Source organism: Catharus ustulatus, chromosome 8 (genome assembly GCF_009819885.2).
Source record: "Catharus ustulatus isolate bCatUst1 chromosome 8, bCatUst1.pri.v2, whole genome shotgun sequence".
Lineage (NCBI taxonomy): Eukaryota > Metazoa > Chordata > Aves > Passeriformes > Turdidae > Catharus > Catharus ustulatus.
Genome location: NC_046228.1, coordinates 34,158,268 through 34,183,816, shown reverse-complemented (window position 1 = coordinate 34,183,816; position 25,549 = coordinate 34,158,268). Strand labels below are relative to the sequence as shown.

Sequence of the window (25,549 nt, the reverse complement as noted above, 5' to 3'; positions counted from 1 at the left end):
TGCCTCCGTACTCCTTGGAGAACACAAAGCTCCAGCACAAGGGTGCCACTCAATCTGCTTTGAACACCATCCCTTCATCACACCAGCAGCTTTTAGGAGAAAAAGACAAGCCAGGAGCCAGAGCCCTCCCTACACCCCCACCTAGAGGCACCACAGCAATCCCTGCAGGATCCACTAGACAAGTCACAGGGAATCAAACAGCCACAGCACTACATCTGAAATCCAGCTTCCCATGATGCCACAAAACCCTTCCACAGCAGGGGGAGACATGGATCCGTGCAGGAATAACAGGATCTATAAAAAACCTGCCCATCAGCAGCCAAACCTCTTGTATAATGCCTGCAGGAGGGGTCCCAGCAGAGGAGCTACACAAAACCCTCCCTGTTTCCTTCCAGAGGACGAGGAAGGACAGGCAAAGCAGTAAACACCTCATTATTTCACTTGTGGTCACTTTGCAGGCAGTTGCATCAGGTTGTCTGCTCCCCAGGGCCAGGCCATCCTGAGAGGCAGCAGGCAGCATCCTGCTGTCAGCACAAACAGCTTTGGGAAGGGGATATTTACCTTCAGAGCATCTGGTGTGTCCTCCAAGCAGTAGACCTTGAGGCTGTACTCCAGGGAGGTGCAGACAGTGGGGGCAAAGATGGCCAGCTGGAGCCTCTTGATGGCTGACCTGGAGTAGGACTCCCCCACAAAGACATAGGTGCCAAGCTGGTCCAGCAGGACGTGGCAGGACTTGGCTTCCAGCTGGCAGTAGCAGGGAGTGTTGAGGGTCTCCTCATCCAGGGTCACGACTTCCTACAGAGGCATCAAGACCGAGGGTCAGCCCTGCATCCAAGGGGCTGTGCCCTTCAGGCTCTCTGCTGGCTGCAGGGTCTGTGTTCCCTCCTCACCTCCCAGTTTCCCTGGTGGGACTGCGTTTTCAGCTGGTAGATCCAGTCCGAGGAGCCGACGTCAGCGCAGTGGGGAATGGTCAGCACGACGGGGCGGCACAGGAGCAGCCCCGTGGGCCCGCAGGTCACCGCCGGGCTCAGCACGGTCTGCGTGCCCTCCGAGGGCAGCCTGGGGAGGGACAGGGCACACAGGTTGGACAGGGGACTGCGTGGTGGCCAGCGAGGAGCGGGTGGCCGGCGGGGTGACTTACAGGGAGGTCTCAGCCTTGTTGAGCACCAGGTACATCTCGTAGAACTTGCCCTGGGGGATGGCCCCGTGGGGCACCAGCAGGCTGACCCCTGGAATGGCACACACCGGTGTCAGTCACGGGCAGAGGGGGGAAGGAGGGAGAAACCACCCTCCACCCCAGGCAGAGAGCACAAGGAGAGCGGGGAACATGGAGAGGAACACCTCCAGATCACAGAAACATGGGATGCTTTGGGTTGGAAGGGACCCTAAAGCCCATCCAGTTCCAGCCCCTCTGCCTTGGGCAGAGACACCTTCCATTATCCCAGGCTGTTCCAAGCCCTGTCCATCGTGACCTTTAACACTTTGGGGGATGGGGCAGCTGCACTGCCTGCAAGGATGAGCCAGGCCAACGCTTTTCTAATCCTAATCTTTGGGGTTTTTTTGTAAGGTGGATCCATGGCAGAGAAAGCCCAAGGCAAACCCAAGGAGGCTGTAACCTCCACCCTGAAATGTCTGGCTTGGGAACAGTGTTCTGCCTCCCTTCCCTGAGCCAGGTTTGGGACAGCAAAGGGCTGCTCATGCAGCCACACAACCCCAACTTTTGGCTTACCTGTGCCTGGCACGGTGAGCCTTCCCCCCAGGTAGCCAAACGTGCCGCTGGCACTGTAGCCATGCTCCCGGGGCAGGCTGAGGAGGTGCTGGGAGCCCGGCCCTTTGCTCCTGACGCTGGCAAAGTGCCCGTCCCTGGCGCTGTCCCCCGGGTAGGTGCCGGCGGCGGGGACCCCCCCCAGCAGGTCGGTGCCGTCGTGCAGCCCCGGCGAGGAGGAGGAGGCGGTGGAGGAGTTGTACACCTTGATCTTGAGGCTGGGCAGGGGGTCCAGCAGCGGGGAGTTGGTCATGGGGATCTTGTCAGAGGAGTCCTGCAGGGCGTACATGGGGCCGCGGTACACGCCCGCGCTGGCCGTCAGGTCTGGCTGCATGGACGGGTGCAGCAGCTGAGGGTTGTCTGTGGGACCAGGAAACACAGCAGTGGGAACAGAGCTCTGCTGCTGGAGTGGAAGACATCTCAGAATGGGTTGGGTTGGGTGGGACCTTCAAAAGCATCTCATTCCAAAGCCCTGCCACTTCCAGTAGAGCAGACTGCTCTGATTTCCACCATCAACACCTGACCACTTCCATGGAGCCTTCAAAAATCCCTCGGGAAAACAGGACTGGGAGCCCAGTGAGGATCCACCCTCTCTCCTGTGACTTTCCTCCTGCCTGACCTAAGGCTGCTGAGGACCTCCATGGCTCTTACCATGGCGGGACGTCTTGAAGTTGACGGGGTGGAAGCCTCCGGTCAGAGCGGCCGAGGAGTCCGTGATGTCGGTGTCGAAATCGCGGCGCCTCCTCCGGTACACCACCACCCCCACGGCCATGAGGATGACGATGAAGACGAAGATGGCCACCACCAGCCCGGCGTACAGGGCCACGTCGCCGGTGGCCTCCAGCACTGAGAGGGATTAAAGACACAGAGGTGAGGAAAGGGGCAGCACAACAGCGCGTCAAGACCCAGCATCACTCTCCAGTCCCACCACTGACTCAGGCATGGGCGGAAAAACGTGCCCTGGGCCTGCTGGGAAGGCTGGCAAGAGGATGGAAGGTGTTTCCTAAGAGCAAGAAGTCAAGAGCAATGCCAGAGAATGAGATGGAGGTGAAGCCCTCAGGCCTTTGGAGGACACCTGGCCACAGCTCATGCAAACCTCACCTGATCACCAAGAGCCCCAGAAATGTTAGGTCTGTGCAGCTCAGGTTCATGAAGCTGTGAGCAACCCTCACATCCTAACAGAGACAACCCTGAGGAGCCCACTGGAGTTTAGGAGTGGGCTTTTTTAGTTGTTCCATCTTCCCACCCAGCTGCCAGGGAACCCCTACCATGGATTACAACAGAACAAAACCACAGGAACAAACAAAACCAAAAAAAAAATGGCCATGAAATGAGCACTTACGGTGGCTTTTGGGCTCGTTTAGAATTCTTTTATCTGTTAGGAAAAACAAAGTTAGAAATGAAAAGGTGAAGGTGATGATGGGGATGAGATGAAACGGAAAGTGGGAGGTAAGCGAGCCCAGGGAGGGGAGGTGTGGGAGATCAGCATTGTTCCCTGGGGCATTCCAAAAGCCAGGCAGAAACATGGTGACAAGGACATCCCTGTGCCCAGGCCCAGTAAAGGGGACACTGGTGCCACACAGCAGCAGGTGGCAGCATTGGCTGCCTTTGGCATGCCCACTCACACACAGGCAGCAGCATCATTACCATCACCATGGCTTTATTTCCTCAACAAACCACCTCCAGAACTCCCAGCAGTGACCCATGGTATGCCTGAGACCCCTCCTGCTGCCCTGGCTAACCACAGCCAGCTTTATTTCAGCAGAGACCCCAAACCTGCGGGGAGGGCGAGGACAGGGGCACATTTAGATCCCCCAAAATCCCCAATATCCCTTCCTCCAGGCAAGAAATAACTCTGGAAGGGGTGAATCTGCTTGAAAACACCTTTCTAAAGACACGACTCAAAACCGGGGCGGCAGTGGCTGCTCCGCCAGCTCGGAGGCGCAGCCGAAACGCCGGAGCGCCACAGCCAGTGGCATCTCCTGTGGCGTGTCCCCATGCCCGTGGCCACCCTCTTGGGCACTCACTGTGCAGGCAGAGGCCGTCAGTGCAGTTTTTGGAGTCCAGCAGCACGCCGCTGCAGTCCTTGCCGCCGTTGCGGGGTGCGGGGGCCGCGCACTCGCGGCTGCGCCAGTGGGTGCACTCGGTGCTGCACGCTGACCACTTGCTCCACTCCGTCCACGCGCCGTCCACTGCGGGCACCGGACACGGCAGAGTCAGGAAAACCTTCCCACTGTGGGGAGTGTTGTCCCAGCACTCCTTAAAGACCAGCTTGTCCCCTACACGAAGTGGCTCCAAGCCCTGTCCAACTGGGCCTTTGAGGCTTCCAGGGATGGGGCAGCCACAGCTTCTGTGGGCAACCTGTGCCAGGGTCTCCCCACCCTCACAGGAGAGAATTTCTTCCCAATATCCCATCTAATCCTGCTCTCTGCCTGTGTGAAGCCATTCTGCACTGTGCTGCCACTCCAGGCCCTTAAATAATCCCTCTCCATGTTTCTTGTAAGTTCCCCTAAGGTGCTGGAAGGCTGCAATTAGGTTGCCTCTTGTCCAGGCTGAACAATCCCAACAATCCCAACCCCAGCCTGGGGTACAGGCAGTTTCTGAACGCTCCTTACCTGGGCAGAGGGTGGTGCAGGTGATTTTCTGGAAGGGCTGCCCGTCACAGAAGGAGCCGCCGTTGAGGGGCGCGGGGTTGGTGCAGGTCCGGGTGCGCTTCTGCCAGCCCCGGCCACAGCGGTTATTGCACGGAGACCACTCGGACCAGGTGGACCAGCCACCATTCACTGCACAGGAGATAGGCACAGTTAGCTCTGGAGCACAATCCATCAGCTGAGCCTTGAGTTCTTACACTTTCTGTCACCCCCTGTTACAGCGCAGCCTCATGAACACCAAACCACAAAACTCCCTCTCGTGTCACCACCCCATGCCCGAGATGCTCAAGAGTGCTCTGGTCCTTTTTCCACTTGGTGAATATTTTTGTATCAGGAGATCTCTGATTTCACAGCAAAGTTCAGCCAAATACAGCCTCCCAGCTGCTTTGAGAGTCAGAGCAATCCATCTGGATCAAACCTCCATCCACCCAGGTTAGAATGTTTGGGAACACTGCCACCCCTACACCTCAACCCTCTCCTACTGTTGTGGAAACCATCAGAGCCCCCTGTTCTGCAGATATTAGCTATCACCTAATGCGATGCACTAATTCACTCCCAGGAAGTGAGTGCCCTATTCCCCCTTGGCTTGGGGGACACTGCCAGCACCAAAGGTCCCCTTCCCTGAGCAGGGGCTGGTACCATAGACGATGACGGCAGCCGTGGTGCTCCGGCGCTTGGCCACGATGTTCTTGGCCATGCAGGTGTAATTGGCAGTGTCCAGCAGCCGGGCCTGCTTGATGATGAGGTTGTGATCGATGGTGATCAGGAAGTTGGTGTCCTGGCTGGGGTCGATGACGTCCTCGTTCCTCAGCCACTCCACCTGGCAGGAAAGGGAGGGATGGGGATTAAGCCATCACTGAGACCAAAGAGGTCCTCAGACCTTTAACCTTGCCTCTGACTGGATTTATTTCTCCTGGAAAACTGGGCCAAACCAGGCCTGACTGGGGCAGTGTTTTGGCCAAGGATGAGACACTGTGGCTCCCTCCAACACACAGCTCCCAGCAGCTGACAGAGCTGTGGGTAAGGAAAGCGCCACTGCTGTGGTAGGAAAACCCATCCATACTGATTTTCCCAGCCCTCAGCTCCCATCCAGACAACTCACTGGGTGCCTCCTTGTCAGATCTTCCCTCTGAGGCACCCCAGGAAGTGAGGGAGGGTGAGCTGGGTGAGCTGAGTGAGCAGGTGCTGCCCAAAATAAAGCATTCTGAATGACAGCTGACAGGAGATTATCGAGGATGGGATGAGATGAGGATGGGGATGGGATACCCCACCATGCATCCCTTCAGGAACTGCTCACCTCAGCCTGTGGGACCCCCTCAGGTGGGCGGCACTGCAGCAGCACTTCCTGCTCCAGAGGGACCTCCTTGCCTAGAGGCTCCTGATCGAAATTCTTCCTTAGGTCTGGGAGGGGAAGGAAAAGCCAGGGATTACCAGTCTGCAGCAGGAACAGGGCAGCCTCCAAAACTGGTGAGCACCTCAGCACCAAGCACCCTTGAGTCAAGAAGTGCCTCTGGCATGGACAGCCAGGGCAAAACGTGCCCTGGGAGGAAGGAGCTGAAGAACCATGTTTTCCAGGATGGATTTGGGGCAGCACATGGGGCTCAAGGATGATACATATTCTCCTTCATGTGCTTGCAAACTTATACCCCATCCTGTCTTTTCCTTTTGGGGCTAACCTTAGCTTATCCACTGTTCCTTCATCCCTCCCAGCAGAGCCCCTTGGGATGTGGGGGACACAGCAGTGTCCTGCTCCAGAGCCTGGGAAGGAGCAGGAGCATCACTAGATGGTGCTGCAATCCTCTGCTGCAGCTCCCAGACATCTCCATGGGGCTCCTGAACACTCTGCTCCAAAAAACACCGTGGAAGTGTCCAAGACCAGGCTCGAGGGGGTTTGGAGCAAGCTGGTCTAGAGCAGGGTGTCACTTCCCACGGCATGGGCTTGGAATGAGGTGAGTTTTAAGGTCCCTTCCAACCCAAAGCTTTCTGTGATTTTCCCTGCTCAGACTAAACCCTTCAGCAGTGCAGCTGATCCATCAGCCCCCTCTGTTTTGGATAAACATGTTGGATTATTAGCAAAATCCATTTGGGGGAAGCCTGGCTGTCCTCCTGTCGCTCTGCTAATGGGGCAAATCCAAATCAGGCTGACACCCCCAAAACAGCAGCTCAGGGAGGTAACATGTGACAGCAGGGACTCGGAGCCGCTGATTCAGGCTGAGTGTGCAAGGTGCCACCCGCTGGATAATTATTAAGGATAATAAAACCCCGGGAAGCGCTGAGCAATGACAAAACACCTTTTTAAAGGTGTTAACCCAGCAGTGCCACCACCACCGGGCAGAAACAAAACAAACTGGGGTCATCCATGGGTGGGTCACCCCAAACTGCTGAGGAGGCGGAAGCTTTGGAGCAGCACTCACAGGCGATGCGGACGTAGGCGCGGCGGCTCTTGGTGGTGCCCGCCGAGCTCCAGGCCACGCACTGGCACCAGTAATCCTCCAGGCCAAAGAGCTCCTCCACCTGCTGCCGGGACACCTCGATCTGCACCTCCCGCACCAGCAGCCCTGCGCGGGGACAGAGGCACGGCGTCACGCGGGCAGGAGCAGGGAAACTGAGGCAGCGCCCGCAAAGCGTGGGGAATCACTGCATCCCTCTGAGGGTGCTTGGGGATGAAGCCAGGGCAGTGGATCACAGGAAAGTGCCTCTTTGTTCCCCCCAGAATCTCTTCATCATTTCATCACCAGCTCCCACATCACCAACATCCCTGTCCAGACCCCTTCCCACTCACCAGGCTTTGTTGTGTTTTCTGTGCCACTTGAGTACAAATATAACAAGGCAAATAAAATCTTAAAGAAATCAGCCTGGCCAAAGCAGGGAGGCAATGCCAAAGGTGACACCACCACAGTCAGGACATTGTCCCCTGGACTGCATGATGCTGAAGCATCAGTGACCACCACCAAGGGCAGGAGGGATTCAGGTTTTACTTTTCCTTATTTTAAGCAATACCTGCCCATTTTTTTTTTCAGTTTCTATTTTAAAAAGGCCTCAATTTCACAGAGACCGAGAAGCTGCACGCTCCTCAGCTGTAATTTTGTTACAGCTCACTCCCAGTGCTGCGAGGAGCAATTACTGTCTCCCTGCCACCTTCCTGCAGAAGAGCTGACAAGGAAATACAATTTATTTTGTCACTATTCAGAGGATAAAAAAAAATAAAACCACCACAACAAGAAAACCCCAAAAGCACAGGTATTTGGGCCAAGTGCTTTTGGGAAACTTAGGGATTTTGAAAGGACCCAGGATGCAGATATGGCTCCAATCCATCCTGTCTATCTGGGAGGCTCTGGTGAGATAAACATCCTGCAAATGCCCTACCTCTGTCCCCACGGAAAGCAGTGACTACCCAAAACTGAAGGCTGAGCCCATGGCACACAGGAGGGCTTCCAGGCAGCCAGACAGAGCCCCTCCTCACCCAGCTGAATTATCCTCTCTGACTTGGCCTATTTTTGCTTTCTTCCACATGAAATGTTTTGGATCAGACGCAGTCAGAGCATTACTGAGCCAGGCTCATTCAAGACACGTCATCTTAAAAGTTCCCTTTTTTTTTTTCTTTCTTTCCCCTTCTTCTTAAAGGTCCCTTTTCCCAAGCTTTTAACCAAGGACACTTAAAAACTAACCATGTTAACCCATGCCTTTGTGCCCAGCTCTGCCCCATGCCCTTTCCAGCAGCTCTCCCGAACAATGCAGATTTTTTAGCACGTTAAACCACTCTGGTTCCAGTTCTCCTTAGGGAGGCTGCCAGGCAGAGATGCCCACACCAGCAGGTTTTACATGCATGGCATCACCTGCAGGAGCTGTGGGTTCACTCCCTGAGAGCAGCAATGCCATCTTTGGAGCCTGGATGAAGGAGGTGTGTGCTGCTCCCTTCCCAAACTGCCGGCACACAGCAGACTGAGACCAAAGCCAAGGAGTTCCCACAGCAACAGGTTGCCCAGATGGGTGCCACATCCCTGGGAGTGCTCCAGGCCAGGCTGGATGGGGTTTGGAACAACCTGGGCTAGTGGAGGGTGTCCTTGCCCATGGACTAGATCATCTTTAAGGTCCAACCCAAACCATTCCACAGGTCTATGAAATAGAGTGTTTCTTTCCACACTGCACATCAGCAAGGCATGAGATCCCTCCTCCTACAGGATGCTGCAGAGAAATGAGTCCCAACAGCAATTAGACAAATTAGCAAGGGGGAGAATCCACCCAGGGCTGGACCACACTGCTCAGGTGTTGCCACCAGAGCTGGGAGCCCCTGACTGAATGGTGGAAAGCTGGGAGGGTGACAGGGCAGCTCCACTGCTCCCTCCTTGTCCTGGTTCCATGATCTTCCCCTAAGCATCCTCCACTGCTGCGTGCAAGGCACACAGACCTTTGGCTCAACCCAGTGTGGCCAGATGTTATAAATAAATTTAAAACCCCTTGGCAAAGGCTGCTCGGTCACTGACCAACACTGACTCTGCCCTACAGTGTGAGAGTTTCAAATCTGGCCTCTGCAAGAGCTGGGAGGTGGAGATGCACCCCAAAAGAGAGAAACAGAGTGTGCCCTGCTCCTGTCAGGCTCCAGAGGAACAGGGACATCTCTGGGCATCTCTGACTGTCTTTCCTCTAGAATGGCAAAAGCAGCTTTAGGAGGAAAGGCTCAAAAAGCTGCAGAGGAATGGAAGGATTTTCCCTTTACAGGGATGCACCCAAGCACAGACCAGCTCAGGGTGGAGAGCAAGAGATACCAGGGAAGGGCAAGGCAGTGGGAAAAATCACAGAGGCAAGAGGAGACCCTGTCAAAATACTGGGGGCTCCTCCAGGCTCTCCTCTAAGCCCAGCCTGCCTTCCAAAGCCAAACCACTGCAGTTCAAAAGGCTGCCTTGATTTAAAGCCCTCCACATGCTCAGGGATTTGCAGAGGGCAGATCCTACAGGAGAAATGTGACTCTTTTCCTCCACTCCTGATCAGCCACAGGTACCCAAACTGGTGCAGAAGAGATGGATGCTGAGCTAAAGCATCCCAATCTTAGCAAATCTACTTGATTACATGATATCTCCAACCCCACATCTTGTTCTCGTGCCAGGATGTTTCAAGGCATGGACCAAGCAGCTCTGCAGAGCCTAACCCCATGGAGCAAGACCCCCCCTAAAATGCCTCAGCCACCTTCTCACCCCGCTCCAGGCAGCCAGAGGCTGACTTATCCTCTGAGGCAGAAAAGAGCTCATTTGCCATCAACAGGCATTTCAAATCCTACCTGCAATTGCTCTCATTACCCATTAAACACTTAATCCCTCTGCGAACCTGCATAAGCTGCCAGCCTTTGCCACCCCTCCTGGCAATGACTCCTACATGTTGATTAGGCATTTTGCAGGAGAGCAGTCCTTTTTTTTTTTTTTTTTAATCAGATTTAAACATGCTGCCTTCAAAATCCCTTCTAAGAACCCCAAGTCCTGCATGGGGGTAAGTGTGAAATCAGGCAGGGTGACTCCCCATGGCCACAGCACCATCATGGTGTGTAAGAGCCCAGAGGAGGGATACAGGGCTCCAGACTGGCTCTTTAAAATGCTGTTTATTGTATCCAAATGATACAGCAATTCACAGGTCGTGGGTGACAAGAGCCCAGCCCACAGCTTTTTCACACTTAGCTGTAGGCTTGTCTGAAGCCACTCTAGTTTTGGTTATAGTGCATTATTTACTTTTCTTTTAATACATAACAACCAATCAATACTTTCATTATTACCTATAGCCTATTCTAACTACTAACATTACCATATACATGTTACTATTTCCAATCACAAAAAGTTAATATGTTACCATTTAAGCTAGAAGTCGTTTTTCAGTTTTCTTGCAGTGGAAATTTTGAGACCTTTCTTCCTACTTGCAACACTGTGTTGTTTGCTTGTAAAATCTTTTTGCTTGGTAAAAACATCTTATGTTTGAGGTAGATTTATCCTTTGCTCTGAGCTATAAACCCCTTCCAACTCACACACTAACTTACCCTTTGCCTTCTTAGTTACCCAGTAAGACTGGTTCAGCAATTCTTTTATATCAAAACTTGCTCTCATTTATTTTCCTTCTTCAGATTCTACATTCAAAGATCTTTCTGGTAAACATACACATCTGTCAAATCCTTATCCTTCCAAACAATGGTGCTTTCACCTGTGGTCTGGCAAGTCTGCCTGGTGGAGACCATAGCAGTGTGGATATGTCTTGGGTTGCATACAGGATGTGACCAAAAGTGTGTATTCTGTCACCATCTGCTGAAACCAGGTGGGGCAGTGATCCTTATCCCTGGGGGGATATCTTCTGCTAATGGACCACCTGTTAAAACCAGGTGGGGCAGTGCTCTTTATCTTTTCCACAACCCATCCTTCCTCCAGGAAGATATCTTCTGTTAATGGGCCATTGAGTCCCACTGCATGACTGATAAAATCACATCATCCCATTGGGAGATGCTCTACCCAGGGGGAGGAGCCAAACATTTCCTACCAAGATAAAAACTGAGATTTGGAACATCAGAGCAGCCTTTCTCCAATGGATTCCAGAGGAAAACTGGACCTTTCCACATCATCATTGGACATTTGGAGGAAAACTGCACCTTCTGCAGGAGCACTGCTCCAACTGAACCACATCTGTCACTGCAGGAGGATGCAACCGCCATTTAATGGGACTGCTACCAACACCCTGCCTGATGGGGTGTCAGGTTGTGCTCTGACTGTGTCAGGGTTTGGGGTTTGTTCTTTGTAACACTGTATTTCTATTTTAATTTCCCTAGAAAATAACTGTTATTCCTAATTCCCATATCTTTGCCTCAGAGCCCCTTGATTTCAAAATTATAATAATTTCAAGAGAGGCTCCTGCCTTTCTTGGCAGACACTTGTCCACCAAACCAGGACAGGACGTGGCAAGAGGGAAAAGCGGCGAGAGGGGATGGCTTTGCTCACCAGTGACCTCGTCCAGGCTCTCCTTGGTGACATGGTCGTTCTGGTTGACCCACTCCCCGTTGCACTTGAAGTAGATCTGCGTGGCGGGGTTGGCGCGGCACACGAGCTCCACGGGCTTGTTCTTGACGATGTAGGCGTCCTGCGGCTCCAGCAGGAAGTGTGGCAGCGTCTCGGCCGGCGCCGACGGGAAGGAGTCGGGCAGCACATCGCTGTTCTCCAGCCCTGCCAGGACACCGACAGCGTTGGGAGGTGCCCCAGTCCTCACCCCCTGATCCCTCCCTGCCCTGCACACAACAGCAGCCAAGGATGTGTGGAAAAGCCAAAAACCAGCAAAGCACACAGACACTGAATCACTGGGTTGGAAGAGACAGTCAAGATCATCCAACCCATGCCCTAACACCTCAGCTAAACCATGGCCACATCCAGTCTTTCCTTAAGCACATCCAGGGATGGTGATTCCACCACCTCTCCCTGGGCAGATCATTCCAATATCACTCTTTATCACTCTTTCCATACAAACTTTTCCCTGATATCCAACCTACATTTCCCTTGATGCAGCTTAAGGTTGTGTCCTCTCTTTCTGTCTCCTTGTCAGACCCTGCAAACCCCTGTGAGCTGCAGAGCTGTGGGATCAATCCAGTTTCACTGGGTACCAAGCCCAAAGCCTGGGTGATCTCACCCAAGGGAAAAGCAAAACAAACCCAGGACCAGGGATAGTGAGGGGGACACAGAGCCCCAGGCCTCCTCCTCACAGCCCTGAGGAATGCACGGGCATGCTCCAAGCAAATGTTGGTTGGGTTCGTGCTGGGAATGCTGACCATAATCCCAGCACAAATCTCACACCTTCACTGGAGCTGCATTTGGGATCTCACCCCCTGCCAACACTTGGATTCCAGCATCACCCAACAGGTGAGAGATCGCTTCCAGCCCAGCCACCTCCAGAGAACAGCACCCAAAGGTGCCACCAGGATTCACTCTATCCCAGAAAACGGTGGTCTGTGCCCTGGGGAGCTCAATATTCCTGCTTGTTTGCTTTCAAAAGCCATTTAAAATGGAAAAACACAACTGGAGGTCATGGCCTGGCTCAGGCCAGGCCGAGAAAAATCTTGGAAAGGGGTGAGCAGCTCAGTGCTCACACAGGAATGTTATCCCTTGGGAATGGGAGCCTCAGGGTGGCTCATTCCCAGCACCAGCTTGGGAAGATGCTCTGACTGAAGCTGAGCATCATCTGCAGGAGACTTGTTTCCAGCCCATTGAGATCAACCCCAAATATCACAGGAGCAATAAAAACCCCCACACAGGTGCACAGGGATGCTGCTGCTTAACCTGTTGTTCCTGGGAATCTCACTAGCAGTCAGGTCACATCTCCAGGCTTTTCTTTACACTCAAAGGAGTTATGAGCTTTTCCTCCTCCTCTCTTCCCCCAGCCAGAGCTGTGATTCTCAACTCCAGGCACTGCAGCGTGCTGGAAAACAGTAAATATCCCCAGCCCTGTGATAGCATCTCCACAGCTGGCAGGGAAGAGAAAGGAGCCCACTCCCTTCATCACCCTTGGTGCTGCACGGAGAGAATCAGAATCCCAAACTATGAGGAGGAGAAGGAAGAGGAGGAAGAGAAAAAAATATAATCAGATGCATCAAGAAAACAAGATGACCGAGCTTCCTCCTGAGCAAAAATCAGTGAGGGGAAAAAAAAAATGCACGAGGTCAGTCGTTTAAAATCCATTTAGGAAAATTGACTTTCCATTTCCATTTAACACAGCACTAAGGGAGAGCGGTAGGACATTTGTCATAATCCATTAACTGCTCTTTTGGAAACAATGAATTAAACTCCGGGCTAATTTCTCTCTCTCTCTCTCTGGCTGACTCTTCCCCACCTCTCTGCTGCTGGTTATTTCCTCCCCCATCTCATTTGCAGACCTGTAATTTTCCCAGGCCCCTGGCAGGCAGGGAGACAGGGAATGCCAAGGTGTGGGACCCCCACCCTGAGCAGTGCTACACTGCTCCCTGGGACCACCTCCTGCTCCCCTGTCCTGCTGAGCAGTCTTTTACCTGTCAACAGCAGCAAATACCCCCTTTTCTTCCCCACCCTTTCAATTTTTCATCCACTGGGTTGTTGTTCTGTTGGTTGTGTGTTGGTTTGTTGTTTTTTTTTCTCCACGCCACAGCTCTAAATTCCCTGGCAAAGGGGGCTGGCAGGAGACAATCAAACTGGCAACAGAAAACTTCACTCATGGGCTGGTGTGCAAACCTCCCTGACTTGATGCTCCCTGCATCCCTGTGGCAAAGTCAGACCTGAGCTTGGCAGGTGGGAGTGGGCAGGGGCCAGTTTTGGGAAGAAAGAGCCAGTTTTGGGAAGGATGTTCCCCATGGAGGTGACACCCCGAAGCCCAGGAGGAGAGATCCCTCTCACACAGCCAACACCAAGGATCTGTTTTCTCCCACCCCATCACCACTTTGGTGATGCTAAACAAGACTTGAGGTCATCCAAGAGGAGCTGGGAGGGGATGAGTCACGGCCGGATGGGGAGGAAAATGCCGGATTTGTGACTCACCGGGATCATCTGCAGCGGGAAGGGGGAAGGCTGTGGTGGGAGCCACCTCGGACCCCCAGCACGAGGTCTGGGGCTGAGACACTCCTGGTGGGACCAAAAATCCCATCCAGGAAGCTCCAAGAGGGGGTCTGCCCAAATAAATGCTGGGTCTTCCAGGTTCTTCTCCATGTGAGCACAGTTGGGGATGAGGGTGGGGAATAGGATGGTGTCATCAACCAGATCTGCTTCTGATGGCCACAAAAACCTGCTGGGTTTAAGGTTTGAACCAAGAACACCTGAACCTTCTAAGCTCTAAGGAGCATGCTGGGAAAGTTAAAATCCTGCAAACTCTCACAACAGCTGAGAGATCTTTTGTTTGTGGCCAGGAATGATCTGAGGCCCAAAAAGCAGCTCTAACAGGAGATGGGAAAAGGATGATGGGTTTTTCATGACAGCCTCACAACTGGGGCCATGCCACGAAGCCCCAACCCCACAGATTCCCCACACTCATGGATGGGAGCAAACCAAGGGGGAGGGTGATTTTTTCCATTCAGAAATTAGCTGGGAAAAAACCATTTGCAGCTGGGCAGGGCGTTTTCCTCCAGCATGAAACGGTCGCTGCTATTTAAACACGCTGGGGAAGAATTAAGGCACAGGAACAACGGGGACTTGGGATGAGAAAAGGGAGGAGAACCATGCTGGGCACATTCATCATAAGCCATCAAGCCAGCCTTTCATCCCCATCCCCGACGCCCGGCCACCCGCCGCATGGGAAACCTCTCGCTCTGCCGACGCTCACGGGGGGCCCCCCAAAAAATCCCCACACATGGCTGCTTGTGCAGCAACAACTGCTGCTGCTGCGTGCCCTGACTGCCCAGAAACAACTGCAAAATAATTTAAAAAAAGGCACTTTCCCAGTGGTGCAGCCCCATCACCTCCAGAGGCCACAGCGGCTGCGGTGCCACCCCAGGTGACAACTGTGGCACAGTGACCGCAGGAGCAGCCAGCACGGGAGATGCTTTTGCATGGGAAAGCAGGAAAGGAGCCCTGCACAGCCGGGATTTCCAGTCCTGCAATCACACCAGCAATAAAACTCCCAGCAGTGACAAACTAATAAATATTTGAGAGCGCGCTCCACTGCCTGTAATCATCTCCCTGGCAGACGTCTGCAGGGGGTTCCCATCTGCCGGCTTCCCTCCTTCCTGCTGGAGGTGGGTGCCTGCTTCCCAGATCTCTTCTGGGGTTGGTATTTTTTTTGGAAGGAGGCTGTCACCATCCCACCATCTCACACTCCCTGGGGCACGGTGTTACGGGGAGTCTGGAGCTCTTTGGGGGCAGTGCGACCCACAGGGCCAAATCCTGAAGCCTTGGGGGTGAGTGTAGTAGGAGCAAGGAGAGGAAAAGGGAGGAGGGGAACAGGCACTTCTTCTCCTCTCCCCATCCCTCATCACACATTTTAATCTGCTGGGGCTGAGCTGGATTATCCGCAGCATCTGTTCCCTGGGGGGTGATTTGCAGATGTTTGCTGCCAGCGTTTGCAACTTGTCAAGATCCTTGACCCCAAACCCACCCCACTACCCAAAGGGAGCAGCAGGAGCAGGAATCCAGCCCTAACCACCCCCCCATCACCCCAGAAACACGCACCAGGGATGGTGAGCCCGGGTGGCAAAACCATGCAGCAGTGGCCAAGCAAACCTCCCCAGCAAAGCGTTAAAATCCTCTCTCCTGCAATTGTTATCCCTCCAAATATTTGGAAGATTACAGGAGCATTAGTGGCTGCCCATCACCCACGGCCACCACGTCCCTCCTCCCGGTACCAGGCAGGCAGGGATGCGATGGAAGGATGCAGGGATTAGGCTGGGATGCCTGGGTTTCTCCAGCTAGATCTCGGTGGATGCTTTAACCCCTTCTGTCTCCACCTCCCCACGTCCCTGCTTGCCTCAGGGCAGGCACTGACTCCTGGGAAGGCCTGGCAGGGAATAGTTAAACCTGCCAGGTGGGTTAAAATCCTCCTGCAGAAATGAAAAAAATATATGACAGCTTATCTCCAGCAACACAGGAGGAGTCATCTGCCTTCCCAATCCCCCTTCCCAATCCCCCAGCAGGGATGGGAATGGCTCTGGCTCTGGAGACAGAGATGGAGGAGATGCTCAAGCCACCAGCCCGGCTCAGGAGGTGTCTGAAAGGCTGGAGCAGGGCTGTCCCCCGTCCCCAAATCCCCCCTCCAAGGAGAATATATGAACAGGCTCATTAAGAGATTAGCGCTGTTGCCATTTCAACTCCAGCAAATTTTGATGCTGGAGCCATGGCGTGGCTCCCTGCCGTTCCAGAATCCCTGCCTGACTGAGGGCATCCCTGCTGCCAGCCCTGTAGGGACACAAAGGCATCCCACCACATTCCAGCCCATCCCTGGGCTCAGGGAGAACCAGCATCACCAGTCCAGGCCTGTCCTATTCCCATGGGCTCCCCACCCCAGACTGCCATTGGGACAACTTTGTGTCCAGTGGTAACAAACACCTAAACTTTCCCTCCTAAAAGCACCCTGAGCATCCTTCCTCCTCCAAACAGCATTCCCTCTTCCCCAAGCACCCCCTTCTGGCCCTTGCCCCAAGTTCAGCCTCCCACAAAAAGCCCCACTGCCTCTTCTCCAGGGCTACATCCCAGGGGGAAAGGAGCCCAGCCACAGACGCAGGGTGTCACTGAGCATGGGTTTGGGAGGTTTGGAGGCACTCACACCCTGCTGCCTCCTCACACAGAGTGCACAAAACCCCACACAGAGCCCACAAAACCTGCACAGAGCCCACAGAACCCCGTGCCTTGAAAGGCTGGGACTGCTCAGAGCCAGGCTGGGAAGTGCTGACGAATGTGAGATGCAGGGAATGTAACAGGTCCCCAGGGCTGCAGCTGGCTGATGTAACCCCCGGCCTCATTAACTCAGTGTGGCTCATTAACCTCTCCCTCCCGGGATGGGACATCCCCAAGCTGCCGGCAGAAGCCACAAAACTGAGCGTGGAACCTTCAGGGCTGGCAAGGATCACCAGGGGCACGCAGCACCTGGGTTCATTCGGGTTCAAAGGGAAAAGGGAGAATTTGTGCAAGGAGTTCTTCCTTGTGGGGGTGGTGAGACCCTGGAATAGGCCTGGAGAAGCTGGAAGTGTCAGGGCAGGCTGGATGGAGCTTGGAGCACCCCAGCCCACAATCTTTAAAGGTCTCTTCCAAGCCAAACCATTTCACGAGTGTACCTCAGCCCCAGTCTGGAGCAGGGCTGGATTTTGAGCTCAGAACCCCACAGGGTGTGCCGTGCTCGTGGGGTGGCCCCAAGCTCGGTGAGTCAGCAGGGGCTGGAGCACAGAAACCCAGCACCCAGAGTGCTGCTGTGTCCAGGGGGGTGCAGAAGGTGCTGTTCTACCTCTCTGCCCCCCCCAAAAACTGCAGCCATCCCCTCCTGCTCCCACCAGCCGGGAAAGCAGCTGGAATCCACATCTGGCCTCTCCATTCTCACCACTCTTTATTAGCAACTAAACCTGGAAAGAACCACTTCACCCATCTCCACCTGACAACCTGGCTCCTTTTCCTCCATGCCTTCAGCCCCATCCCTCCGTCCAGCTCCTCCCAGAGCCCACCCAGCCCGAGGGGGACGGACAGACAGACAGACAGGCATTTCCCAGCGGGTCAGAAGTCCCTTCTGTCCCTCCCACCCGGCGACAGGCAAACTTCATAATTAGAGAGCATTCCTCCCCAGCGTGGGTAATGAGGGGGTGCACCCAGCCAGCCCTAATTATACCCTTGGAAAAAAAAAAAAAAGCAGCAGATTCCTCCTCTCCCAGCTAAAGGAAGAGCCTGCAGCTGGCCTCCCTCGCTGGGTACCTTTATTAAACCAGCACTGGATAGGGACAGGGAAAGGAATAAAGAAAGCAAAGTCTGTGCTGAGAAAATGTTGGGAAGGAGGAGCTGGGCAGCCTCAGAGGTGTTTCTGCATGCAACGGCCTTACTGATCAAACCCCACCTCAGTTATACAAACAAATATAAAAACAAATCAACTTTTTAGCTAAATCCTCAGGTCAGGTTGTTGCAAAGCAGCCTGAGAGGTAAACTAAGGCTGGGTGCCCTCGCACACGGCATCCAGGCACAGCATCCCTGTGCATCCCACTGCAGCATCCTTGGGCATCTGCCACAGAATCCCTGCACGCCATCTCTGTGCCCCTGCCAGCCTCAGCTAACAGAGTCCAACCCAAATTCCAACCATCCCCAATCCCCAGAGGAGAAACACCCAGGTTCTGGCAGCACCTCCCGTCCTGGGAGCTGCAAAGAGAAAGATTTATCTTGTTGATTACGCATTACACTGGAGTATTTATGGAACCACTACTCTTTTGTTTATCTTTATGATTATGATAATCAAAGGCGAAGCCTCCTGAGAAGTGTAAACAGCTGAGATCCCTTATGGTACAAATCTCTTCATTTTTCATTATATGGATTTACAACACGACACAGGCAGATTGGAGTAAATTGTTCCTCGTTTCTGGTTTTAGCAGAGCCGTGAGCTGCGCGGGTCCCGTAAATACCCATGGAAAAGGGAGGGAATTAAAATAAAAAAAATTTAAAAAAAGGAAGAAAAGAAAGAAAAAGGAGGAGGAATTATGTAGCAAATCCCTGTTACACTCCATTGTGCTGGCTTCTTTTGTGCTGCTTTATACATTCCCTTCAGGGAAGCAGTTTTGTTGGAAAACTATCTCCAAATTTCATCTAGCGCTGGTTCTTGTTACGGGCACAGACACTTCCCTTTGTGCTATTTTAATTCCATTGTCACGGTCCTCTTGTCAAGTTTGTTCTGTTTACTGAGCTACAACGTTACTTTTAATGGATATAATAATTATATGAACTTTTTATTTATTTGCTTTGGCCCATGAAAGAAAAGCGCTGGCAGCGGAGAAGGCGGTAAGGCGCTGTTTATTCACATGTACGGCGTGTGCCGGGCTCCTGTTGTGAAAAGAATAATCATTTCAACAAGAAAAGAGAGAAGGGAGAAGAAAACGAGGAACAAACAGGGACTTGTTGCCCTGGTTAACGCCAGAAAGTCAAAAGAATTATTAATTATCCTTCAAACTGCAGCAAACCAACTGGAAGCTGTGAACTCTCCTTGGGAAGGAAAAAAAAAAAAATTTCTCCTGTTCAACTGAGCACTGCAGTTTGGAAAATGCTAACTCTGGGAGAAAGAAAGTCGACGGTTTTGCAGACAGAGAGCGATTTCCCCTTCACCCAAATTACATACATATTTCAAAATGTAAATTCCCCAGCGTTCCCCTTGAGAGTGCAACTTTCAGGCTGTTTTGCAATGGGTGGGTTTTCTTTTTTTCCCTGAACGTGCAAATCTGGAGGCGACCGCCTTGGCTTTGGGCACGAGAAGCGACTTTAAAGCAGCAGCAGCAGCAAGCAGGGCTGTGAAGCACCCAGTGCCCCTTGGGAAGAGAGGGATGCTCTGTATCCCAGCTGGGAGCATCCCTCCCTGGGCACGCACATCCCACAGCACCACGGGCTGCAGGGGAGCAGCTCTCACCCTCTGAGCACCCCGGTGCCCAACATCGAGGTGGGGACAACCCAGCCAAGCCCTCTAAAAGTGGGTTTGGTAGTCCTGGGTGGTGGGACTTCTGTCCCAAAATCCAGAGAAGGTGACCCTAAGGAGGCTGAGGCACTGGCACAAGCCCAGCAAGGTAAAGCAAAAAGTTTAGGCAGCAAAGAAGGGAACAGCAGCACAAAAGGAAGAGAAGATTGGGGGGTCATGATTGATTTTGGGTTGGTTTTTTTTTTCCCCATTCTTTTTGTCCCTCTCTCACCCACTCTCTCCTCCTGGGAAGACAAAGCTGGCTGGAAGGATGCTCCCTGCCAGCTGCTGCCCTACTTTTCCCGACGCATTTCCCACTCTTCTCCCTCATTTCCCACTCTTCCCCTGCAGCTCGCTCGGTGCAGGCGTGGGCTGGGAGCGGCAGTGGCCCAGTACCTGCAGCACCTGCAGGCCCTGCTCCCTGTGCTGGGCTCCTGCCAGCATCATCCCCCTCCAGGATCACCTCCTGCTAGCATCACCTCTAGCCAGAACACCTCCCTCCAATGTCACCTCCCACCAGGATCACCTCTAGCCAGAATCACCTCCTGCCAGGATCACCTCCCTCCAATGTCACTTCCCTCCAGGATCACCACTATCCAAGATCACCTCCTGCCAGGATCACCTCCCTCCAATATGCCCTCCATCCAAGATCACCTCCCTCCAGCATCACCACTCTTCGGGATCCCCTTCATCCAGTATCACCTCCTGCCAGGATCACCTTCCTCCAATATCACCTCCCTCCAGGATCACCTCCATCCAATATCATCACCCTCCAGCATCATCCCCCTCCAGGATCCCCTCCATCCAGGATCCTCCCCCTCCAGGATCACCTCCTTTCAATATCACCCCCTTTCAGGATCCCCTCTATCTAGGATCCCAAACCTCCAGAACCACCTCCCTCCAATATCACTTCCCTTCAGGATCATCCCCCTCCAGGATCATCTCCCTCCAAGAGCCCCTCCCTCCAATATCACTTCCCTCCAGGATCCCCTCCCTACAGGATCCCCTCCCACCCCCAGCACAGGTCAGCTCAGCAGAGAGGTGCTGCCAGCCCTGATCTGAAATCATTTCAATCACCGCCTTATTGTTATTTAATCATTCAAAAAACAACAAGAGGAAAGGTCCAGCCCAGCCTCACATTCCCCATTAATTCAGTTGGGGGAGGGACATCACAGGAGAGGCTGATTAAGGTCCCTTTATTAAACAGTCTTTAAAGTTGCCCTTAATCTTTCAGATTTGTTGCTAAGATAAAAAAAAAACAAACGAACCAAACCTGACAACAGCAACAAATAACCACCACAAATGGAGGCTGGAAATATTTTGCTTTTTGTTGTCCTTTCTCTGCCCTTTTCTTCCCTTCTCGTTTTACTGCAGGGACAAACAGAAGGAAAAAATGGGGGAAGGGGGAGAAACAGGGATAGAAAAAGATTTAAAGAAATAAAAAAAAAAGATAATCCCTGCTGATGCTGAATGTCAAATATTAAGATTTCTCTCTCTCCCCCTGCACTTTCAGCTATATCCTTATTAAAGAATAAGCCCCCAAAGCATCAGTGAGACTAGCTTAGATGACAAGGCTTCCCCATCCCCTTTTCTGTGTCAGGATTTGATCCCTGAAGCCAGGGCCAGGTGGGATGGAGGGCAGGTACCTGCTATCTCAGGCCCTTTGTGGCACAGAGAGAGGTGCCCAGCAGGATTTTAGCAATTTCCTTGATTATTTTTTATTCCTTTCCCTCCAAACCCTGCAGCTGGGCTCCCAGCACCTCACACCTGCTTTAACCCAGAGCAGAAAAGCTGTGGGCTGATGAAAGCTGTGAGGTTTTGGGGTTTTGCTGGGGGTGCCCTCACCTGGCATCACTGCCTCCTCACCCAGAGAGGGAGCAGGAACACAGAAGGAAATCCCTACAAAAAACACAAAGCCTTTTCCCCTCAGGAGTTTCCATGGAGGTGGGAAGCCTTCAGGAGCTTCCTAGAGTTGTTTGGCACCTTCATTCCCCCTCTAGCCTTTCAATAATTTCAATACCATGGGATTCCATGTTCCTACAGGTTTCTTCCTTTCTCACCATTGGGAATTTCCACCTTTTCTTCTCTGGACAGAGCCCGTATTCCCACACCACCGAGCTTCTCCTTCCTCCCTTTGTCCTCTGGCACACACATTCCTGCCCTTGAGCACCAAGCTAAACTCCCACAAGCATCCTTTTTGTCTGGAGGTGCCCAGGCTGGAAATGCCCCAATTCTGGGGGTCTGTGCCACCCCGTGTAGGTGGGACTCCAGCTGAGGCCAACACTTCACACCTTCCTCTCCCTCTCCTGGTGCAACAACACCCCCAGGTATTGATAAAAATTGCCCTTAAGAATACTGCTGAATGAAAGGAAGTTGGGGATGCTGAACTCAGAGATGCTTTGGTGACAGACACACTGAGCATCTCCCAAAGCAGAGCAGGACAGGCCCAGCAGTGCAATCCTGCAGGCTCAGAGGGATGTGCAGCCACACAGAGGGACCAGAAAGCTCTCAGGGGAGCAGGGGCAAAGGAAAAAGCCTGGAAAAAGCAGCCCGGTGCCCCCAGCCTCGTACTTTGCTCTGCCCTTCATCAGCGATTTGCACTAATGGCTTTAGCCAGGGCAATGCTCAGAGTCATTAAGCGACCCCTGCTCCGGGAGAGCCACCAGCTCAGCTCCAATTTACACCTCCCTGGAGCCCCATCAGTGCCCAGCCTCTGTCCTGCCCGATTCCTGAGCCCCTCAGGGATGCACCCTGAGCATTCCTGCTGCCAGTGCCATGGCACTGTGACTTGTCACCACGGCTGCCAGCACCCAGGGCTGGTGGGACTGGGCTAGGTTCAAACCAAAGGTGTGAAAGCATTTGAAAACCCCCAAATCCTCCTCCCTAGGCATTCTCTGAAAGCAGAAAAAATGTTGCCACATCCCAGCTGTCACTGAGCAGGGGACACTGGGCTCTAAGGCTAAGCCCCCTGCCTGGATCTGCTTCCTGGCATTCCCAAAGCACCCATGGAAGCCTTGAAGCATCCTGGGATAGTGGCAGGGGGGTTGGAAAAACCCCTTGAAGGTCCCTTCCAAGCCAAACCATTCCATGCTTCCATAATGTCCACCAACACACAACACATCCAACACTGTGCAAGCACAGCTAAAACTGCAAAAAAAAAACCCCAAACCCTCATTTGAAACCTCCATCCCAAGGAGATGAGACCCCAGGCCCCACAGCAGGGCTCCCTCTCACACTTGACATCCAGGCTGGGAGGTGTAAGGAAACATCCATGCTTCCAGGAAAATGCACTGCAGCCCCCTTGCTGCCAGCCCACAGGGACCCATTACACTAACAGAGTGTCCATTCAGCCTGATATATAAATTACTAATGTAAATTAATGGATAATTGAAGCCCTTTAGTTCTAAATATTTAAATTATTTAACAGGCAATTAAGAGCGAAGGAGAAAGAAAAGAGGAAAAGGGGCCTTAACCCCAACAGGCAGGAAAAAAAAAAAAAATGAAGTGTGAGGAGAGCAAAAAGAGCTGAACATACACATTTTAAAGCAAAGCTGCCAGGTTCACTTTGTTTGAGCCAGGCTGGTGTTACAGTGGATGCCCCCAGACGCAGGGGACAGGGAGAGGAGCATGCACCAAACAACCCCACAGAGCAGGACAGATTCTGATCCACAGCTTTTCCACAGAGAAAAACTCCATGGCTTTGTTGGTAACACCTCTTGAATATAGTGATTACCTACAGAACTTCCTTTTAAATAATTTTTTTCATTGCAATCAGTTTGTGATTTGCAGTGAGCTTCCCACCCTCAGGTGTTGTGCAGAGCCCTCCTGACAACACAGCGACAGCAAGGAACAGATCCAGGCTGGGAAACACGCTGTTTCCTCCTCCAGCCTCCATCCCAAACCGGCCAGGGATATTCCCAGAGCTCCCCTGGGAGCTGGAAGAGGCTGTGAGGAAAAAAGGTCCGTGGGGAGAAGACGTCATGTGGGAAAAAGCAGGATTTGAACAAAAGCAGCGCGTGAGTCTGGGCAAGCCTGTGCGTGCCCGGGGACAGCACCGAGGGCAGGGGGGAGCGAGACAATAGTGAATAGACTCCAGATTATATCCTGAACTCGCAGCCCCATGGGAACTGGGCTATAAAAACCCTTTTTATTTTGTTTGTAGTCCAAAACAAACAAGTACATAAAAAGCTAAATGCGGAGAAGCCAGACAGGAAGTGAGCAACATCTGGGAAACATCTGGCCCCGGCACAGCTCTGGGTACCTGCTCCTGCTGTTCCCAACCAGGGGAGGCCCCAAAACCTCTGCTCCAGAAGGGGAAAACGGGCTGGGGGAGAGGATGCAGCACAGGGCACCCTGGCACAGAACCACAGGAACCTCTGAGAAGGGCTCTGAGCATTTAGGACGCCCTAAACAGTGCAAGACTGATCCAGGGCTCTGAATATTCCTGTGAGCATCTCAGGACACTCCCTGAGCATTGCAGAACATCCCATGAATTGTGTAAAGGATGCCTCAAGCAGCACAGGGCACCCTGGCACCACAGAAACCTCCTAGAAGGGCTCTGAGCATTTGGGATGCCCTAAATGGTGCAAGATTGGTCCAGGGCACTGAATATTCCTGTGAGCATCACAGGACACTCCCTGAGCATTGCAGAACATCCTCTAAATTGTGTAAAGTGTAAAGGATGCCCTGAGCAGTGCAGGACACCCTGGCACCACAGGAACCTCTGAGAAAGGCTCTGAGCATTTGGGATGCCCTAAATGGTGCAAGACTGATCCAGGGCTCTGAATATTCCTCTCAGCATCACAGGACACTCCCAAAAAGGGCTCTGAGCATCTCAGGACACCCCCTGAGCATTGCAGAACATGCCCTGAACTGGGCTTTGAGCATTAAGGATGCCCTGAACAGTGCAGGATACCCTGGTCCAGGGCTCTGAGCAACACAGGCCAGCCCTGAGAAAGGTTCTGAGCCATAAAGGATGCTCTGAGATTTTCAGGGCTCTCTGGTCCAGGGCTCTGAGTGTCCCAGGAGGAAGGCAGGCAGGCCAGCTGGCACCAGGGCACTCCTTGCCAGCCCTAAGAGATGCCCCACATCCTTCTCCACACGGGAGAGGAGGTGCTGCTGAGCAACCAGAGGGACTGGAGGTATTTTCTTCCTTCTGGTTCTCATCCCCTGCTGTTACTCCTCCAAAAGCCCTGTGAGAGAGCCTCCCAGCATTGCCCCATGCACAGCCCTGGGGAGGCTGCAGGGCTGATGCTTGGGAAGGCTCCAGCCGGGCTGCGAGGGAGGAGAGCTGGCTTGGTAGGATCCTGGCTCAGCTCACCGGGGAATTCCCCCGTGCCAGAGCTGCCAGCCCACATCTTCCCTCTCCACCCACCCCCAGCCAACGTGGGGGCAAGAAAAGGGGGTTGGAGGAGACCCCACAGAGCTCTCAGACAGCAATGGAAGGTGTAGTGAAAAGAGCAGCGATGATCTGGATCACAGCCGGAATCGTTTCTGTCTCCCCCGTGCAACTCCAGCTGCATTTCCAGCCAGGAAATGCAAACAGCCACACTCAGAACACCTGGAGCCGGTCCTGCACTGCTACACCAAACTCCTGGCAAGCCAGCTTCCCTCAGCTCCTCAGGCTGGGATCCCCCCAGCTCACCAGAACACCCCAAAGCACCCTCAGTTCTCCCCACACATCTCCTCTGGCAGAGCCCAGCATTAGCACTTGGGGTGTTCCAGTGGGGAGGATTAAACCTGGTCCAAGGCTGGAGAGGGAGCAGCAGCTGGCTGCACAACATCTGGCACTGCTGCTCATTTATTTCCCTGTTGTGGGACTGGTGAGGGCCAGCAAGGACACTGCTCGTGGGCCAGGTGTCCCACAAGGACAGGAAGGACAAGGACAGGTCGTTTGGGGTGTCAGCTGGCCTGAACGTGGAACATCTCCCCTTGGAAGAGCCCAGACACAATCTAGGGGTCTTGAAGGGAAGCATTAGGGATGAGGATGGGGATGTCAGGGAGAAAAACAGGAAGGAAAGAATAAAATAATCACAAT

General features: G+C 53.1%; 1 protein-coding gene across 2 annotated transcripts in view; it reads right to left on the bottom strand.

The window, feature by feature from the left end:
• UNC5B (unc-5 netrin receptor B) overlaps nucleotides 1-25,549 on the bottom strand; it is a 50,339-nt gene that overhangs the window by 5,000 nt on the left and 19,790 nt on the right. The window contains exons 2-13 of one of the 2 annotated variants that reach the window (XM_033066567.2): nucleotides 11,382-11,603; nucleotides 6,831-6,974; nucleotides 5,714-5,817; nucleotides 5,056-5,236; nucleotides 4,381-4,548; nucleotides 3,793-3,957; nucleotides 3,108-3,140; nucleotides 2,417-2,611; nucleotides 1,730-2,125; nucleotides 1,142-1,229; nucleotides 891-1,059; nucleotides 562-795 (exon numbers count right to left, since the gene is read on the bottom strand). In XM_033066567.2, the coding sequence (XP_032922458.1) occupies nucleotides 562-795; nucleotides 891-1,059; nucleotides 1,142-1,229; nucleotides 1,730-2,125; nucleotides 2,417-2,611; nucleotides 3,108-3,140; nucleotides 3,793-3,957; nucleotides 4,381-4,548; nucleotides 5,056-5,236; nucleotides 5,714-5,817; nucleotides 6,831-6,974; nucleotides 11,382-11,603 (2,099 nt within the window). The remainder of the gene's footprint in view (nucleotides 1-561; nucleotides 796-890; nucleotides 1,060-1,141; nucleotides 1,230-1,729; nucleotides 2,126-2,416; nucleotides 2,612-3,107; nucleotides 3,141-3,792; nucleotides 3,958-4,380; nucleotides 4,549-5,055; nucleotides 5,237-5,713; nucleotides 5,818-6,830; nucleotides 6,975-11,381; nucleotides 11,604-25,549) is intronic. The other variant, XM_033066568.2, reaches the window with a different exon arrangement.